Source organism: Ovis aries, chromosome 4, assembly GCF_016772045.2.
Source record: "Ovis aries strain OAR_USU_Benz2616 breed Rambouillet chromosome 4, ARS-UI_Ramb_v3.0, whole genome shotgun sequence".
In the NCBI taxonomy this organism is placed as follows: Eukaryota; Metazoa; Chordata; class Mammalia; order Artiodactyla; family Bovidae; genus Ovis; species Ovis aries.
In genome coordinates, this window is record NC_056057.1 from 105,543,026 (window position 1) to 105,563,130 (window position 20,105).

Sequence of the window (20,105 nt, forward strand, 5' to 3'; positions counted from 1 at the left end):
GGTACTTGAGGGCACAACTCATGTTATTTATTTTTTTATCCATTCGTTCATTTAATGGCTTCTTTTTTAAACTGAAGTATAGTTTTTGAACTAAAAAAACAAAAGAATGTAGAGAAAAGAACACAGTATTATTTAGATGAAAATACTCCTCACATTGATACACAGATTCAATGCAGTCCTTATCAAAATCCCAGTTGGCTTTTCTGCAGAAATGGACAAGCTGATCTTAAAATCACAAAGAAGTACAAAGGACTTGGAATAACTAAAACAATCATGAAAAAGAACCGAGTTGGAAGATATATATTTCCTGATTTCAAAAGTTACTACATAGCTACAATAATCAAGACATGTGGTACTGATATATACATAACACAACAAATTAAGAGTCCAGGGGGAAAAAAGCCTTACATTTACGGTTAATTGATTTTTGACAATGTTACTAGTACAACTGAATATCTGCATGCAGAAGAATGAAGCTGGACTATTACCTAACATCATGCCCAAAGATTAACTCAAAGTGGATCATACACTTAGGAAGAGCAAGACCTAGAGGGGCAGGATGGGCAAAGGTGTGAGGGATGAGGGAGGGAATACATGTATTTACGGCTGATTCACGTTGTTGTACGGTAGAAACCAACACAACATTCTAAAGCAATTATCCTCCATTTAAAGATTTTTTTTTTTAAAGAGTTAAAACTAAAAAACTCTTACAAGAAAACATTAATAGAAGTAAATCATCATGACCCCGGACTAGGCAATAGTTTCTTAGATGACACACCAAAACACAGTAATCAAAGAAAAAATACATGAACTCAACTTCATCTAAATTCAAGCTTTTGTGCTTCAAAAGACACTATCAAAAGAGTGGGGGGAAAAAAAAGACATCTCACAGAACGGGAGAAAATATTTGCAAATCAAATCTAACAAGGATTTCTCACCCAGAGTATACAAAGAACTCTTACAACTCAGCAATAAAAAGACAACCCAGTTTTTTTAATGGGCAAAGGATCTGAATAGATATTTTCCCCTAGAAAATATAAAAATGGCTAATAAGCACATGAAAAAGATGCTTAACATCATTAGTTACTAATGAATTACAAATCAGAACCATAAAGAGATGCCAATTCACACTTACTAGGATGGCAATAATAATAAATGGAAACTAACAAGTTGGCAATGATGTATAGAAACTAGAACCTTCACACATTGCTTGTGGGAATGTAAAATGGTGCAGCCACTTCGGAAAGCAGTTTGGTAGTTCCTCAAAAAGTTGAAACAGAGTAACCAAAGGACACAGCAATTCCATCCCAAGGTACATAACCACAAGAACTGAAAAAATGTCTACCATAAAAACTTGTACATGAATGTTCATAGCAGCTTTACTCATGAAAGCCCAAAAGTGGTAACAAGCTAAATGTCCATCAGTTGATTAATGGATAAACAAAATGTGATGTATCCACATGATAGAATACTAGCCAAAAAAGGAATGAACGGTACATGCTACGACTTGGTTGAATTCATTCACACAAAATGTTCAAAACTAGGTTAAGTGGTTGATAGGGATTGGAGAGAATGACTGCCAAGGGGTACAAGGTTTCTTTTGGGGGTGATAAAAATGTTTTGGAATTATATGATGGTGATGACCGTACAATTTTATGCATGTACTATAAATTACTCAACTGTATACTTTAAAAAAGTGAATCACAGTCCATGAATTATTTCTCAATTAAAAATGGGAAGACAATTAAGGCCCTACTTAATTAAAACATAATAGGAAAAAACAATGGAATAAAAAATTTTTATCATTAGAATTCATTATATTTATTCTTATTGAACTTAATCTCACAAGATACAACGACATCTTTGAAACTGTCCACAACTGATAATTAATGAACTGTTCTGCATTCCACAGGAAGCACCTAGCTTCCAGTATTATCTTCACTACAGTATCTGTTTCGATAAATGTCTTTGCATTATCTTGGGTTCTGCACAGGCTAAAGATCAGAAAGGCTGGACGCATAATAATAATGATAAAGCAATTAAGAGCACAGGTTCTGATAGAGAAAAATAAAGAAGACATACACGTGGGGAAAATGTAAGCAGTTACAGAAGACTCATTAAAAAAACACATTCTAAATTCAGACTGTCTGGCTTCAAACTTTGGCTACCCCATTTACTAGTTGTCTAACGCTGGTCATGCTAATATTAAAATCCTTTTTGCCTGAGTCTCTTCTTCGATAAAATGGAAATGAGTATTAAACATAACTCATAGGGCAGGTTGAGGATTAAATGATCTACTATACGCTTGGAATAGTTCCTGGCATAGCAAGCACTCAATAAATGTTAGGAGCTTTACTGTCTGTCTGCAGGGGATCTGAGCATACACATAAACTCGGTGGTAGCTTGGAGGGTTATTCCAGATACTTTATTCCCTTCATTTCTGCTGCTGCTGCCAAGTTGCTTCAGTCATGCCCGACTCTGTGCGACCCCATGGATGGCAGCCCACCAGGCTCCTCCGTCCATGGGATTTTCCAGGCAAGAGTACTGGAGTGGGGTGCCACTGCCTTCTCCACTCTTCCACTTCTGGAATCCAATAAATCAGGTTCTGGGAAATAAGAAATTCTGGGAAATAACTTTTAGGGGAAATATCTTTTCTTTGTGTGATGGTAAAAAGAAAAGATTGGAATCAAAGACTGAAAAGACAAAACTGAAATCCTTTTAGAGTACAATAGCTCATTTCACTGCAGTTATCGTCAAGGGAATCAAGAGTGTTAATTATTATTTATATGCCAGCAGGACAAAATCTACAACTTAAAAGCTTGCTTTTAAATAAATTAGTACACAGAAAAGAGAAAGTCACGAGGATTTCTGATGGTGATATAACTGATTTCATTCTGTTTTGCTATGAGGAAGAAATGTGGGGATAGGTAAAGATTTAACTTTCTATGGAAACATCAAAATAGTTTCTTTGGAAATGCTACGTAATGAAATAACTAGAGCACAACTCCTATCTGCCAGTGTACAAACTAATCTGAAGCCAGACTGTGAACACTGGAAAATTTTTACTTTTTAGCTTCTTATTTCAGAAAATGGAAGCAGAGTCACTAGTCTAGGAGTTATGTAACCCCATTCTGGTTGGTGAGATGTAAAGACTTGTAGGGGATTTGAGAGGAAGGTTTTCCTCCATGAAATAGCTCAGTACACCAGAGTATCTGTGATCCCTGCTTCTGGACTTGAGGTATTGTGTTAACAGTACAATTTTCAGATCTGCTACAGATGGAAACCAAAAGGATGGTAGCAATCTATGCCAGTGTGTAACAACCTTGAGCTGTAGAACCAATCTTTGAATAATGTACCTCCATGTTTCTCATTATGGGAGGAGAAATTAAAAACAAGTTTGGACAGCCTGTTGTTTAGTTTTTGCAGACCTCCTAGATTTATTCTCTAATTTTTCCCATCTTTCCTTTAATATTTTCTATCTTTGTTTTATTCTGCTTTCTGGAAGATGCCCTTAACTATATAGCGTGTGTTTATTTGTCTGTTTGTATGCACATGCAGATATACACACATATATAAATTCCCTACTATACTATTTTAACTCTTACTATTTTAATTTCCAAGAGCTCTTTCTTATTCTTTAATACTTTTGCTTCTTTAATACAACCATGAAGCAAGAAGAGATTATGGATCTTCTCTTATCTTTGACGTTATAGTGATTTTCAAATTTTTTTCTGTTCTCTGCACTGAGTCCCTTTTGACCATTTCTGCCATTATCTTTCCTGTTAAAAGCTTTCTTCAAATATCTGGTTACTCTTAACTGTTCATTTGTATTTAAGAGTTATGAACCCTGAAGATGTCAATACTACGCAAAGCAATCTACAGATTCAATGCAACTCCTACCCAAATTCCAATGTATTTGCAGAAACAGAAAAACACCATCCTGAAATTCATGAGAAAATCCAAGGGATCACAAACAGTCAAAACAACCTTGAAAAAGAACAAAGCTGGAGATCTGCATTTCCACAATGAGATATCCCTTCACACTCATTAGGACAACTATTCTTACACACACACATACAGAAAATAAGTCTTAGCAAAGATATAAAGGATTGTTAATAGGAATGCAAAACATAGCTGCTTATGGAAAACAGAACGGCAGCTCCTTTAAAAATTTAATATAGAATTATCTTACGATTCAGTAATTCCACTTCCAGGTATATACACCCCAAAAAAGTAAAGTCAGTATTATTCACAATAACCAAAAGGTGCAAACAACCAACCACTGATGGTAGCCATCAACAGATAAATGGATAATATACATTATATTATATACAGGTATATATACATACAATGAAATATTTTTCAGCCTGAAATAGGAAGAAACTTTTGACACATTCTTCAACATGGATGAAGCTTGAAGACATTATGCTAAGTGAAATCAGTCAGTTACAGGATAAATATGTTAGATTTCCACTTATACGACATTCCTAGAGTAGCAAAATTCATCAAGACAGAAAGGAGAATGGTGGGTCTCAGTGGGTAATCAGTAGATTACTCACTTAAGGGCCTTCAAATATCAGGACCCACAAGTCTTTTCCCTTGCTTGGCCTGGTCAACTTTCCTCAGGGAAGAAAACTCTCAATTCCGGCCAGGCTCCTCTTCATAGTAAATCAAATGGTGGTTAAGTTCAATGCTTTAACTTATTTATGTATTTAGTTTCTGTAAACCACTCCCCTGATTAAAATATAAGCTATCTGAAGGCAGAGATTGGGAGAAGGGGATTCTTTTTTTAATATACATATCCCCAGAGCCTAGACAAGTACAAATGTTAGCAGGCACTCAATACTTGCCTGTTGAATAAATGAATAAAAGATTTACAGAGCACTTACTTCATAATCATAAACTCAAAATTTAGTCTTTAAATTACCATGCGTGATATATTTTCGTTTTACCAGTTAGGTGGGGTATAGGGAGGTTAGGTAACCTGTCTGCAGAAATTAAGGCAGAGCTACAATTCAAACACAGGGTCTGTGTAACTCCATGGTTCATCTCAACCACTATGTTATACTGCTTTCTATACAGAAACTGCGTAATGTTAGTACCTGTCAGTAACAATCTATGTGCTAATGATACAACCTATGAGGTATAGTCTGCTGTAAACTGTTCTGTTGTTGTCATTCAGCTGCTAGGTTGTGTCTGACTTTTTGTGACCCCATGGACTGTAGCTCACCACTCTTCTGTCCATGAGATTTTGCAGGCAAGAATACTGGAGTGAGTGGCCATTTCCTTCTCCAGGGGATATTCCCAACCCAGGGATGGAACCCACATCTCCTGCACTACGGGCAGGTTCTTAACCACTGAGCCACCTGGGTAGCCCTATACTGTCCTAGTTAGATATAATCCAAATAGTAAAAAGCCTGAAGAGTATGTGTGTGGAGGGGCGAATGAATCCCTGCTACAGTGAAACCATGTTATTGATGCAAATGTATTATATCTGAGGGTGGGGAAAGTTTCCTGACACAAAAATGGTTGGCAGAAAAACTGCTGGTTAAGTTGTTTAATTCTGACTAACAAGCAACCACCATTTTCACCAGGACTATTTGCCTCCTTATGACTCCTTTGCTTGTTCTCCTCACACACTAAAGTAAAACAGAGAGCATGTGATATTAGAAAATATACTGACTAGTATTCAGAGGTATGAGTTCCAGTCCTAGCACTGATACTAACTGGCAGTGTGCTCTGTGATAAGCCATATAAAGAGAGAATAGTTTATTAGCAGTTATTTCCAAACTTTCAAGGTTATTTTAGAAATATACAAACTTACTTTCTCTTGAAATACTGAAGATTTAACTTACCCTTTAAAAGTAATTAGATTACTAGAATTTTGGTTTAGGAGTCTGTCGATCCATGCCTAAAAAATCTCTGGCATTTGAAGGCAAATGGTAACCTAATCATCTGTAATTTAGGGTTATCTCCCAGTATGACTGGTGCTTATAGTTGGAGCTAGCTTTTATGGAGACCGGCAATATAGTGCAGTGGTAAGCAGTGGGCTGTGGAGCCTGACTGCCTAGACTCTGTAACAGCTTCCTTGCTGCGGAACTTGAGTGACTTACATAGGGAAACTAATGCCAAGAAAGCATGCCTGTGATTATTACAGTAACTGCTACCTAATAGGATTAAAAACAATAACTAATCTATAAACTTACAATGATGTTCAAGACTGGATACAAAAGCTACAAGGCTCTATTAAACTGTAACGTTACGCAATCTTGAGATACTCAGATTTTGTAAATTTTACCCATGAGGAAGCAAAAACCTACTTGGGGGGATTTGTTCTGGAAACAAGATATTCTGTAAAATTCTTCCCATTTTCTAATATAGCAACTAGTTTGCTGGCCTCCAGAAAAGAATGTTTTCTCTTTTTCCAATAATTTTTTCTTTTTTGAAACCAGAGTAATATTTTGAAGTTTAACTACAACTTCTTCTTTAGTTTTGCTATTTTCCAAATTACCAAATACTACATATTTATTGTAACAAGTGAAACAACCTTAAAGAGTACAATGAAGACAAAGCTAATTCTCTCTTTGCATAACTATTTTTAATCCCACTCTCTAAAATAACTCATATTACCAATACAAATGTGTCTTACAAGTTCATTTTCTTTTCCTCAAAATTACTACAAATATGACACTCAAAAGCTTACCTCCAGATATATTGATGGTGGATTATGCTCCCCACCAAATTTGTCCAATAGGGCCTCTATATGCTCCTGTGTCAACTTAATCATTTGTTTGATATTCCACACCTAAAAAATATTTTAAAAGAATTTAAATACAAATCATTTAGAATATGAATTAGAAATATCTTAATATTCCTGCTGAAGTATTATTGTAACTGTCAGTGTTCCTTGAAATTTAGAGCTTAGAGATCTCGAGATGATTTATTTTAAACTTTTTCTTACATTAGTAATACAATATTTTCTCAATTATAAAACATTTAAGTAATACATGAGTATTCAGGAACGAGCAATAAAAATCTCTTTTTCACATTCCCCATATTTCTGGGTATCCTGCCAAAAAGGTAAGCCCTGTTTATGGTTTGGTATACATTCTTCCATAACTTCTTTTTACTCAAATAAAAAACAAAAATACATACATATATAAAATAGACAAATACATATAAATATTACATGTTAAAATATTCTCAACATTTGCTCTCTTCACCAAACAACATGCCTCAGAATTCTTTCCATGTCAATATGTATGTATTTTGCTTTTTTTTTTTTTTTAGTGTTTTTAAGTATTTGTTCTTTTAATATAGTTTCAGTTTTAATTAATCAATTAATTTCTTTCTTTTACTTCGTTGCTATGCACAGACTTTCTCTAGCTGGGGTGAGCGGAGGGCCACTGTTCACTGTGGCGTGTGGGCTTCTCCTTGCGGTGGCTTTTCATCACGGAACACCGACTCCAGGCACACAGGCTCAGGAGCTGTGCTGCAAGGGCTTAGCTGCTCCATGGCATGCGGAATCTTCCTGGACCAGGGATCAAACCCACGTCCCCTTCACTGGCAGGTGGATTCTAATCCACTGTACCACCAAGGCAGTCCTATTTTACACCTTTTAAATGGCTGTATCACAACATCATCAGTTCAGACAAGACAATATTCATTTCACAATGTCAGGACACTGCTTATTTTAACGGCTTCAAACTTCAAAGGTAACTTAAGGTTAGGTGGATACAAATGATTTTAGGAGAATCATTTCCAGTGTCTATTTGTATTTTTCCTAACTAATCTGCTTAAAAACCAGTTCTTCTTTCTTCCTCTCCTTTAAAAATCACTACTTTGTAATTCTCCACTTTGTAAAATAAAGGCAAAATTCTTATCCATCTCAAGTGCATCTACTAACGTGTACTCTTCTGAGCTAGATAAACTTCAAACTACCTAACAAACAAGAAAAGAAGGGAAATTCCTTGACAAAAAAGGGGGGGGAGGATATTAAGAGCAAGACCTTATTTTATCAGTGAAACAAATTCTTGGGAAGGTTTCAAGCCTTAACATTTACCTAGCCACCCAACTGAGAATTCAGAAGTCTAGTGCTCATAGTATAGGCACATATTACATGTTAAAGATAAATAAGCAATCAGATTATTTTTTTTTCTTAGTGAAAAATGAGTCCAATTTATCTGAGTGGTGTGAGAACATGCTTTTTGCAAATTACACTATAGTATATACTGTCTACAGATACTCTCTATAAACTGAATGATTTAAATCTGTAATTTTATGGTGTGACTGAAAATGTATTTAACATAAATATACTCTAGGAATCATGGCCACTTAAATTACTTAAATTTATAATGAAAAAATGTGAGATAAATTTTTAAATGTACAAGGGCACTTGGTTTATTTAATAATTCCTTCCTGGAGGACATGAGATTTCACCTCTCCCAGCTTTAAACAATGTTTCAAAATGGCTCTGAAATGTCTTTCTGGGCAAAGGTAGAAGTTCCTTTTAGATAGTGAGGCACAGGATTCCTGGATTGAAGGATATGCACATTTAAAAATGTGCAAATGGTATGGCAAATGGTCTTCCAAAAGGACAAAAGTACCAAGATACCTCCTTTTTAGGGTATCAGTCCACACTTTCCCCACAATCCTACCAACAGTGTATATTATCAGACTTTAAAATTTTTCCTGATCTTAATGGGGGAAACGTGATCTTCTTGTTTCAATTTGTATTTCCCAGGAAGTTGAGCATTCTTCACGCTGATTGACCATTTAAATTTCTTTATGAAAAATTCTCTACCCATACTCTTTCTCCCTTCTATTTTTTCCTTTTCAGTTTATAGATGCCTTTTATTCTGGATACTAATCCTTATTCTGCTACAGACGCTGCAGTCTTTCCTTCTTTTTACTTTGTCTCTATAGTCATAGACAGTCTTGCTACTCAAAGCGTGGTTCATAGACTACCAGCAGCATAATATTCTGGAAGTTTGTAGGAGCAGCAGAATCTCAGGCCCCATTTCAAACTTACTGAACTTTAACAAAATGATCCTTATTAAAGTTTGAGAAGAAATGACAGAAGTTTCTAGTTTTTTTCTATAATCAGATATTACAATATTTTTCCTTTATGAATCCTTGGCTAATTTCTCATATCCCCAGGAAGCATTAGGATGTCTTTCCTCTAGCTACACTTACTTCCCAACTAATCTTATCTAATCCTGTGACTTTATATATGTACTGATGAAGTCTAAATTTTTAAATCCAGCTCTATTCTCTCAACTCCATGGTATTATTCTTCATGTGCCTACTGTACATTCCTACATACTTATTAAGATAACTTAATGTTCAAACTTTACATGTTCAAAAGTTAACTGGATATCTATCTACCAAGTCCTGTTTCAAAATCTGTTTTCTTACAGTCTCTTCATCTCAGAAAATGACAAACTCCCTCTATGATGAGTTCACTGACCACCCAGCTCAGGACTGCTTTATCATCAGAATTTGATATTCTAAAATTGATTATGTTTTTCATGTCTATTAGCTACTTTGAAATCAGAAATACGTTTCATTAATCTTTTATTCCCTCATCACTTATCTTGGTGTCTTAGTCATTACAAGTATTCAAAGTAGTGCTGGAGCTAAGATTTAAGCTTTCTTCAGAATAGGAAAAGAGAGAAAAATTAATCCTAGTTCAGTAATTCTTTACAGTCCAAGAAATTAAGTACTCTATTACCTACAGTCTCTCTTTTTTCTTCTCCCCCTTAAAGTTCCACAGATAAAACTCATGGAGTTAGGGTAAAGAACCATTCACCCAAAGAATGGGAGAAAGGGAAAAGAAAAAAAAAAATTAGAGAGGGAAAAGACCATGCGAGAAATGAGGAGACTGAGCTGCTTAAAACTGATTCCTTTTCTTCCTGGCAGTAGAAAATGCTAAGATTTACATAATGCAGGGCCAAACCACAACTGCCTGAAAGGCAGGTTTCTTAACTTCCAAACAAAAGTAATTTTATATCCAAAGAATGAAGAAAAATCACTATGATCACTCAGTTATAATTAGAAAAAATGAGTCTGAGCAAGCAAACTCTTTCAGATTTTCCTAAAGAATGAGAAAAAAGAAACCGTGATGATGATAATACTTTGATGATACATTAAAAAGTAGAATAAGATATTGCAAAGTTAACAGTAGATATAGAGTTTTGGCTTAAAATGTCTTCTTGAAAAAACAAGAAAAACTGTTACAACAATCCTAAAAGGGAAATGAAAGAATTAAAAACAAAAAATTTTAAGAAAGGTACTAGAAGATTTCCTATCCTTTTTTTATGTCTTCAGCAGAACACAGCAATTAAAACCAAGTAATATTAGTAAAGGGCAAAGGCTAATAGAGTTCTACCAAGAGACTGCACTGGTCATAGCAAACACCCTCTTCCAACAACATAGGAGAAGACTCTACACATGGACATCAACAGATGGTCAACACCGAAATCAGACTGATTATATTCTTTGGCTATATTCAGCCAAAGATGGAGAAGCTCTATACAGTCAGCAAAAACAATACCAGGAGCTGACTGTGGCTCAGATCATGAACTCTTTATAGCCATATTCAGACTTAAACTGAAGAAAGTAGGGAAAACCAGTAGACCACCCAGGTATGACCTAAATCAAATCCCTTACAATTATACAGTAGAAGTGAGAAATAGATTTAAGGGACCAGATCTGATAGACAGAGTGCCTGATGAACTATGGATGGAGGTTCATGACATTGTACAGGAGACAGGGAGCAAGACATCCCCAAGAAAAAAATGCAAAAAAGCAAAATGGCTGTCTGAAGAGGCCTTACAAATAGCTGTGAAAAGAAGAGAAGCAAAAAGCAAAGGAGAAAAGGAAAGATATACCCCTATGAATTCAGAGTTCCAAAGAATAGCAAGAAGAGATAAGAAAGACTTCCTCCATGATCAGTGCAAAGAAATAGAGGAAAATAATAGAATGGGAAAGACCAGAGATCTCTTCAAGAAAATCAGAGATAGCAAGGGAACATTTCATGCAAAGATGGGCTCAATAAAGGACAGAAATGGTATGGACCTAACAGATGCAGAAGATATTAAGAAGAGGTGGCAAGAATACACAGGAGAACTGTACAAAAAAGATCTTCACAACCCAGATAATCACGATGGAGTGATCACTCCCTAGAGCCAGACATCCTGGAATGTGAAGTCAAGTGGGCCTTAGAAAGCATCACTATGAACTAAGCTAGTGGAGGTGATGGAATTCCAGTTGAGCTATTTCAAATCCTAAAAGATGATGCTGTGAAAGTGCTGTACTCAATATGCCAGCAAATTTGGAAAACTCAGCAGTGGCCACAGGACTGGAAAAGGTCAGTTTTCATTCCAATCCCAAAGAAAGGCAATGCCAAAGAATGCTCAAACTACCGCACAATTGCATTCATCTCATATGCTAGCAAAGTAATGCTCAAAATTCTCCAAGCCAGGCTTCAGCAATACATGAACCATGAACTTCCAGATGTTTAAGCTGCTTTTTAAAAAAGCAGAGGAACCAGAGATCAAATTGCCAACATCCGCTGGATCATGGAAAAAGCAAGAGAGTTCCATAAAAACATCTACTTCTGCTTTATGGACTATGCCAAAGCCTTTGACTGTGTGGATCACAATAAACTGTGGAAAATTCTGAAAGAGATGGGAATCCCAGACCACCTGACCTGCCTCTTGAGAAATCTGTATGCAGGTCAGGAAGCAACAGTTAGAACTGGACATGGAACAACAGACTGGTTCCAAGTAGGAAAAGGAGTACATCAAGGCTGTATATTGTCACCCTGCTTATTTAACTTATATGCAAAGAACATCATGAGAAACACTAGGCTGGATGAAGCACAAGCTGGAATCAAGATTGCCAGGAGAAATATCAATAACCTCATATATGCAGATGACATCACCCTTATGGCAGAAAATGAAGAAAAACTAAAGAGCCTCTTGATGAAAGTGAAAGAGGAGAGTGAAAAAGTTGGCTTAAAGCTCAATATTCAGAAAACAAATATGACATCCAGACCCATCACTTCATGGCAAACAGATAGGGAAACAGTGGAAACAGTGGCAGGCTTTATTTTTTTGGGCTCCAAAATGACTGCAGATGGTGACTGCAGCCATGAAATTAAAAGATGCTTACTCCTTGGAAGAAAAGTTATGACCAACCTAGACAGCATATTAAAAAGCAGAGACATTACTTTGCCAACAAAGGTCCTTCTAGTCAAGGATATAGTTTTTCCAGTGGTCATGTATGGATGTGAGAGTTAGACTATAAAACAAAACTGAGCGCCGAAGAATTGATGCTTTTGAACTGTGGTGTTGGAGAAGACTCTTGAGAGTCCCTTGGACTGCAAGGAGATCCAACCAGTCCATCCTAAAGGAGATCAGTCGTGAATATTCACTGGAAGGACTGATGCTGATGCTGAAACTCCGATACTTTGGCCACCTGAGGCGAAAAGCTGACTCACTGGAAACAACCTGGCTGCGCGGAAAGATTGAAGGCAGGAACAGAAGGGGATGACAGAAGACGAGATGGTTGGATGGTATCACCGAATCAATGGACATGAGTTTGAGTAAACTCCTGGAGTTGGTGATGGACAGGAGGCCTGGCGTACTGCAGACCATGGGGTCGCAAAGAGTTGGAATCGACTGAGCGATTAAACTGAAGTAAATATTAGTAAACAACCAATCATGTCTCACAACTTTACAAATGGCAAAATTCACTCTCCAAAAAACCTGAATTAAAAAAAAAAGTCTATGCTAAAATATAATGCATAATAACTGCTATGGAAAGAAATGAAGGGTGACAATGGCAGAAAAAAAACTACAGGCACTGATGCCCCTCCTCCCAACAAGAAGGTATCAGGTTCAAATCAATGGTTTCTATCAAATTTTTAAGGAAATACACTATCAATTAACTGATGATAGTAAATATAAAAAAGAAAATGTTTCAAATTCATTTTATGAAGCTAGCAAAATCTAGGTGTCAAAACTTGACAAAAACAAAAAAATAAAGCCACAAAATAATCTAACTCAAATATAACTCAGTACTCTATATGTATTTTTTAATGCAGGACTAGAGATCTCTTTTAATGTAGGACTAGAGCTTTCTTCAAGAAAATTCAAGAAAATTAGAGATACCAAGGGAACATTTCATGCAAAGATGAGCACAATAAAGGACAGAAATGGTATGGACCTAACAGAAGCAGATGATATTAAGAAGAGGTGGCAAGAATACACAGAAGAACTATACAAAAGAGATCTTCATGACCCGGATAGCCACAATGGTGTGATCACTCACCTAGAGTCAGACATCCTGGAATGATAGGGACTCTGGGGAGCTCATGTACCCATTGCTGCACTTAAAATGGATAACCAACAAGGACTTATTGTATAGCACAGGGAACTCTGTTTAATGTTATGTGCCAGCCTGGATGGGAGGGGAGTTTGATGGACAATGAATACATGTATATGTATGGCTGAGTCCCTTTGCTGTTCACCTGAAACTATCATAACATTGTTAAATGACTATACATCAGTACAAAATAAAAAGGTTATAAAGCTTTAAGTAAAGTAAGTAAAATAAGACTTATGTCTGAATAAATCCTAGTTTCCATGAATAAATTTCAGAAATTCAGAATTGAAAAGAAAACCCTAAATGGTTCCTATAAAATAACTAGAATTAATATCAGACTTTTGATCAGCAACATGAAAAGAGAAAGTAGATTACTTGTTGCCTAAGAGTGGTGGATTAGTGGGAATGGGGAATGACTGCTGTCTGGGCGAGTCTTTCTGGGGTGATGAACATGTTCTACAGTGACTGGGGTGACAACTGCACAACTCTGGGAACATATTAAAAACTGCTGAAATATACCCCTTAAATGGATGCATTCTGTGATATGTGAATTACATCTCAATAAAGCTGTTAAACAGAAAAAACAATGGAGTAATGTTTTCACTGTCCTATATAAAAATGATCTGAACCTAGAATTCTACCCTCAGGCAAACTACTAATCAAGCATGAGGGTAAATGAAACCTTTTTGGTCATGCAACGTCTCAAAAATTTACCTCAATAGCATTCACAGGTCTGAAAACACTCCTATCTTTTAACTTAGCAATTTCACTTCTAGGAACTTTTACCAATCTCCCACAAAACTAGAAAAACATAGTAGGTCTATTTATAAAGATAAATGATTCACTAGGTGAAAAAACATCAACTGATTTAAAATTTGGTACTATCTTTACATTTTAATACCACAAAACAGGCACAAAGCAAAAACTGAAGCTGCTTTCCCACCCCCTACCAAAAAGACATTGCATAAAAAGTTATGTTTTAAAGTAGAGAATTAAAGATAGCAAAAATGATAACAAAAAGCAGTCAGAACAACTAGATATAAGGTGTGGTTATGAAGAGTCCTGAAAGTCATGGTAAGTTGCTTTAATTTTATTCTAAGATATGAGAATTTGAATTTTCAAAAGCAGATGTATATGTGTCATAATCTATTTTATTACTGACAATTATCATCTCATTTTATAGATGAGAACACTGTGGCACAGAGGTGTTTGTTAAATTAGATATGAGAGAAATAAGAATCAAAGCTGACCTCAAAATTTTGAGTAGGTAACAGGATGGACAGTGACACCATTTACTGAAGTGGGGAAACTCTAGGGGAAGAAATCAAGTATTATATCACCTAAAAGAGAGGTTAGTTAAATGATCAAGTAGGCAGCTGGCTATGCATTTCAGCACTCAGGAAGAACTATGAGGCAGGATATATATTTAGGTGTCACAGAATGCTAATAAGGAAATCTCCAACAGAGTATAGGCAAAGAAGACTCAACCCTAGAGCCCACCAAAATTTAGAAGATTGATAAAGAATAGAGTCCACAAAAATGCTTGAGAAGAAACAGACACTGAGGTAGGAGAAAAACTTGATTCACTGAAGATAATTTATTAGATAAGAACAGGAACAAGAAATAGTTAAGATAGAAGACAGAAGAATCAAATATAAGTATCTGTATATAGTTTGTCATCATGTTTATATGTATTTGCATATGTATCAGGGCTGGCAGATTTTATAGAGTATGTTTGTAGGCTGGAGGGAAAATCCAACCACAAGACAGAAACTGATGATGTGTAAAGAGATGCCAGCTGCAGGAAAGAAGCCCCAGAGAAACTAAGAAGAGACGGAACCTGAGTCACAAGAAGTGGAATTAGACTGGCAGGGAAGGTCTCTTAGTAACAAGAGAAAGGAAGACTGAGACCCTGAAGACCAATGCAGGTAGCTCTGCAGATACAGTGACCCAAAGATGACGACAGCTGATCTGATTTCTCGATAAAGTTTGAGGTGACGTCCACAGATGAGAGTGGGGGCTGTGAGAGGTTTGCAATGAGTGGAAACACAGTATCAACAGGGAAAGTGAAGAAGGAGTAGCAGCTCTGCCAGACATTGTTGAAACCTGGTTGAGGTTCATGGCATAAATTCAGAGCAGCACATTCAACTGCCTGAGTGCAAGCCGAGAGGCGGTGACCAGTTGGTATTTTGTTCTGCCCATAAATGGGGAGAGGGACTAGAAGGGACTAGACAGTCAAGGATATTATTAATTCTTACAGGCATTCCTTACTAAAATCTTCGTCCTGAAGTCTGTGAGTTGAGAAGAAAGTTTTACTTGAGAAGGCTGAAGAAGGGTTATAATCAAGGGCAAGACAGATATCTGGAACTTTTCTGAGCTTAAGAAAGAGGTTGAGGATTTAAAAGTCTGTTGAACACAGTTTCACAATTACTTTGGCCAGTAGACAGTCAGAAATAAAAATAGGAAAGTGGTACTCATGAAATCAACAAATAGAAAATGTCCTGATTTTAAGTTAAGCTTGGAAATTAAAATTATCTAAAACAGAATAAGTGAATCAAACCATTTCTTATGGCTGATTAAGAGTAAGTAAACCCTAACATTTCCAGGATCCTGACAAAGCACAAAAGAAAACAGCGCATAATGAATTATTCTAAACTGTCCATAAAATTGTCCACTAATTTAATTAGTTTTTAAACTGAAAGTTCAACAGCTACTAACCACTGCTAGTCTTTAGGAAACAGATCAAATTTTTGCCACATACATATAACTGATTTAAATGAAATTATATTTGGAGCAGGAATAAAACTGAATGAAAATGCAGATTCATATCACATGAAACAGATGCAGTAGAGATTCAGGACTTTCAACTGCAAATACTTTTGCGTATCTTAAAAACATACCATGTCTTCTGCTACTAATTCTGATACAACTCAGTAATAATTTTCTTCCGCTGTAAATCTCCTATCCTAAAGCACTTTCTGTTTCCATGGGAAACACTTCTATGTCCCACATCCTAAAAGCAAAGATTTATGGGAAAACACTGTCACAAATAAATAACTGGGGCATAATCACCTGTAAGGGCCATAAGTTCAGTAAAGGTGAGATCAGTTACACATCAATCACTGTTTTACTCCTAGCACTTAAGTGTTCCAGCAAGAAGCAGGTGTTTATAGGTGCTGGCTACCTGAAAATAAAAAAACTTCTATATTCTGGGTAAGCTCAGAGCAGACTGATGAAATCACAATTGAAGATTATAACATGATTCCATACTGAAACAAGTTATGTATGCAGATAGACATAGAGATGCCAAGCATAAATTTGATATTGATGAAGTAAATAAGTTTAAAAAGGCTATATATGGAGTAAAATACTTGTAAGTGATATGAAATTTGATATTGATGAAGCAAATAAGTTTAAAAAGGCTATATATGGAGTAAAATAGTTGTAAGTGATATGACTGAAGATGATTTACTTTCCAAAATATATAAAGAGCTCATTCATACACCTCAATATCAGAAAAACAAACAACCCAATCAAAAAACGGGCAGAAGACCTAAACAGACACTTCTCCAAAGAAGACATACAGATGGTAAACAGGCACATAAAAAGATACTCAACATTGCTAGTTAGTAGTGAAATGCAAATCAAAACTACAATGAGGTATCACCTCACAGCAGTCAGAATGGCCATCATCAAAAAGTCTACAAATAATAAATGCTGGAGCGGGTGTGGAGAAAAGGTAATCCACCTACACTGTGATGGGAGTGTACACTGGTGCAGCCACTATGGAGAACAAAATCAGAGTTCCTTAAAAAACTAAAAATAGAGTTACCATATGATCCAGCAATCCCACACCTGGGTATATATCAGGAAAATATGAAAACTCTAATTTGAAAAGATACATGCACCCTAATGTTCATCGCAGAACTGCTTACAATAGCTAAGACATGGAAGCAACCTAAGTGTCAATCAACAGATGAATGGATAAGGAAGATGTGGTATAAATACACAGTGGAGTATTACTTAGCTATAAAAAGAAGTGAAATAATACCATTTGCTACAACACAGATGAACCTAGGGATTATCATACTTAATGAAGTCAGTCAGACAAAAACTACTCACCACTACTATTCAAAAGAGTCTTCAGTAAACATGATACCATATGATATCCCTTATATATGAAATCTAAAGAAATGATACAAATGAACTTATTCACAAAACAGAAACAGACTCACAGACATAGAAAGCAAATTTAGAGTTACCTGAGGTGAGGGATAAATTAGGAATTTAGATTAATAGATACACACTACTATATATAAAACAGATAAACAACAGGGACCTACTATATAGCACTGGGAACTCTATTCAATATCTTGTAATAAGCTATAATAGAAATGAAACCTGGAAAGGAATATCACTTTGCTATACATCTGAAACTTAACACAGCACTGTATTGGTAAATCAACTATACTTTACTCAATCAACAGACTATGTCAGTAAGTAAAATAAAAGTGTTAAGTGAAAATAAGCACTAAAATAGGCAAGTTGCCACCTCATCATAGTTCTTACCTCATAGGAAAACATTAAGGATTTAGTGAGATATTTTATAAAACACTGAGCAGATTGCTGAAGAAATAATTGAAAATATAATTATTAGCTACTAACGTTATCATCAAATGTTTAAATATCAGAAGCTCCATCAAGGAGCCATTTTCCAGGGAAGGTGTGCAATCAAAATAGGCTACATTATACTCTGTTAAGGATCTCCCATCTCTGTAGTTACAATCAGGAAAAAAAAAAGACTTTCCCATCTCTGTGCCTTGAAATAAAATAAGTTTAGTTTTCATTCATGCTGTATGTCTATTTCAGGTAGGAAGGGAAGCCCTGTTTATTGCAGTCATACAGGGATGCAGGTTAACAGAGCAGTAGTCACTGTTTTTAATAATGCTAATCACCAGGCTGGATAGAAAAAAAAGTACTCTGGAGGGCCTGACACTGGCAACTAGACATAGGGTATGTCACCTGAGGTGATACAGGTCATATTTATAATGAAAAGAATAGAACTAGTCACATGCCTTCTTTGTGACCAGGTAGGAAAACTGGAGATGCATAAAGAGCACAAAGGACTACTAGGGAAGGCTAATTTATCTAGAAATTTATAGGCACAAGAAAACTATAGAAAAACAGTCTGAGACTTGGGCTTAGTAAGAATGATTACTAGATGTCATGGGAGAAATGAAGAAATGTATTACATCAAACGATCTACATTTTAGTGGTCTTTGAATACACTGCTCCTTCTGCTAGAACATTCTTTTCTTCCATTAGCCACACCATCTCACAGCATAACCAAATGGGTAACTAGGTTTTTTCCTCTGAAGTCTTTAATGTGAACAAAAACCATAAGCCCCAAACACACTGATTAGCACATACTTAAGCTGATTCATACAGAAAAAAACAACACAGTCATAAGAAATCTGAGATACAATTTTAAGTAACATTTATCCAGGAAACTGAACAACTTGAAATTTAATGCTGTTCTTTTCTCCCAATCATAAAAGAGAAAAAATTAGGTAGCAAAATAGCTATCTATAAAGAAGAAATAATAAACATAATTAGGGTGTTCCTTGATCCATAATAATTATATTAACACCTGACTTCTGATGACACACACTGCCACCTGGCTACAGGAAGGACACATTATACAAGATGGGCTAATCATGTACTTCATCCCACTAGATCAGGTAATTGAGTACTGTGGGCACATGATTCTAGTTAGGAACAATTAAATTGTTTCCCAGCAATTTTCCTGAAATGTAGCTTTCCTGACTATTATATGTGTGGCTATGTATCTGTTCTTCACTATACACGTATGACTATAGTTATTTAAGTAGAAGCAAATGAACCTAGGGCTACTTATAGCCATGCTTTCCAGCACATGGGAAAGTCTATCTCCAACAGAAGATAAGGAGCAAATATTTAGAAACAAGTAGAAAAAGGTGGGAAATATTTAGAACTCACTGGTGCTGGACAACCTGAGGTCCACCTTGACTGATTCCTATAGCTGAACTAATTAGTATATTTCCCATAAATTTCCCTCTTTTTGATTAAGCTGAATGAGTTAAGTTTCTGTTTTGACCAACACTGTTTTTGCCAAATAATGTATTTAAAAGAAGAGTTTGGTTTAGTCTCCATTGGCTGAAGATACCAGAAGACCAGATTCCCTGTAGATGACAGAAAAACTAGGAAGAAATGCATCTGGCTGCATACACGCCCATCTAATTCAAGCTTCATAATGAATTCTGTGATTGGCTGGAAAGCTCAGATAAAAGGCTCAAATTAATTAACACTGAAAAATAGACACGTGAAAGAAATATTCATAAGCTAGAGGTATCCACTATTCTGCTCATGTAAAAGGTTATATAAATAGTTCTATTCAATGTGTCATGAACAGAAGTTACCTGTGCTAATGATTTTTTAAAATCTGATAAGCAATAATCCTTATAAATTCAAGTAGTCAAATCAAGTTACCAAGTATAAATTGAAAAAGATAAAAACTTTTAACACAAGGAGGTAACTTTCACTGAAACTTGATATATATAGCCAATAGATCTTATTTACATAGATTCAACAAAAAAACAAGAAGTAGTAAAAGAAGAGAGAGGTGAAGGGTAAAGGGAAGAGAAATCATCATTGTATATGAACCTGCACCTCTG

The 20,105-nt window shown here is 35.8% G+C and overlaps 1 protein-coding gene across 11 annotated transcripts in view; it reads right to left on the reverse strand.

Annotated features, from left to right (window-relative positions):
• Positions 1-20,105, reverse strand: part of BRAF (B-Raf proto-oncogene, serine/threonine kinase) — a 164,616-nt gene that overhangs the window by 92,804 nt on the left and 51,707 nt on the right. For all 11 annotated transcript variants that reach the window (XR_006059713.1, XM_042248927.1, XM_042248924.1 and 8 more), the window contains exon 2: positions 6,704-6,805. Coding sequence is in view for 10 of the 11 variants with exons in the window: in XM_042248927.1 (XP_042104861.1) it covers positions 6,704-6,805 (102 nt within the window). In the remaining variant the exon portion in view is untranslated. The remainder of the gene's footprint in view (positions 1-6,703; positions 6,806-20,105) is intronic.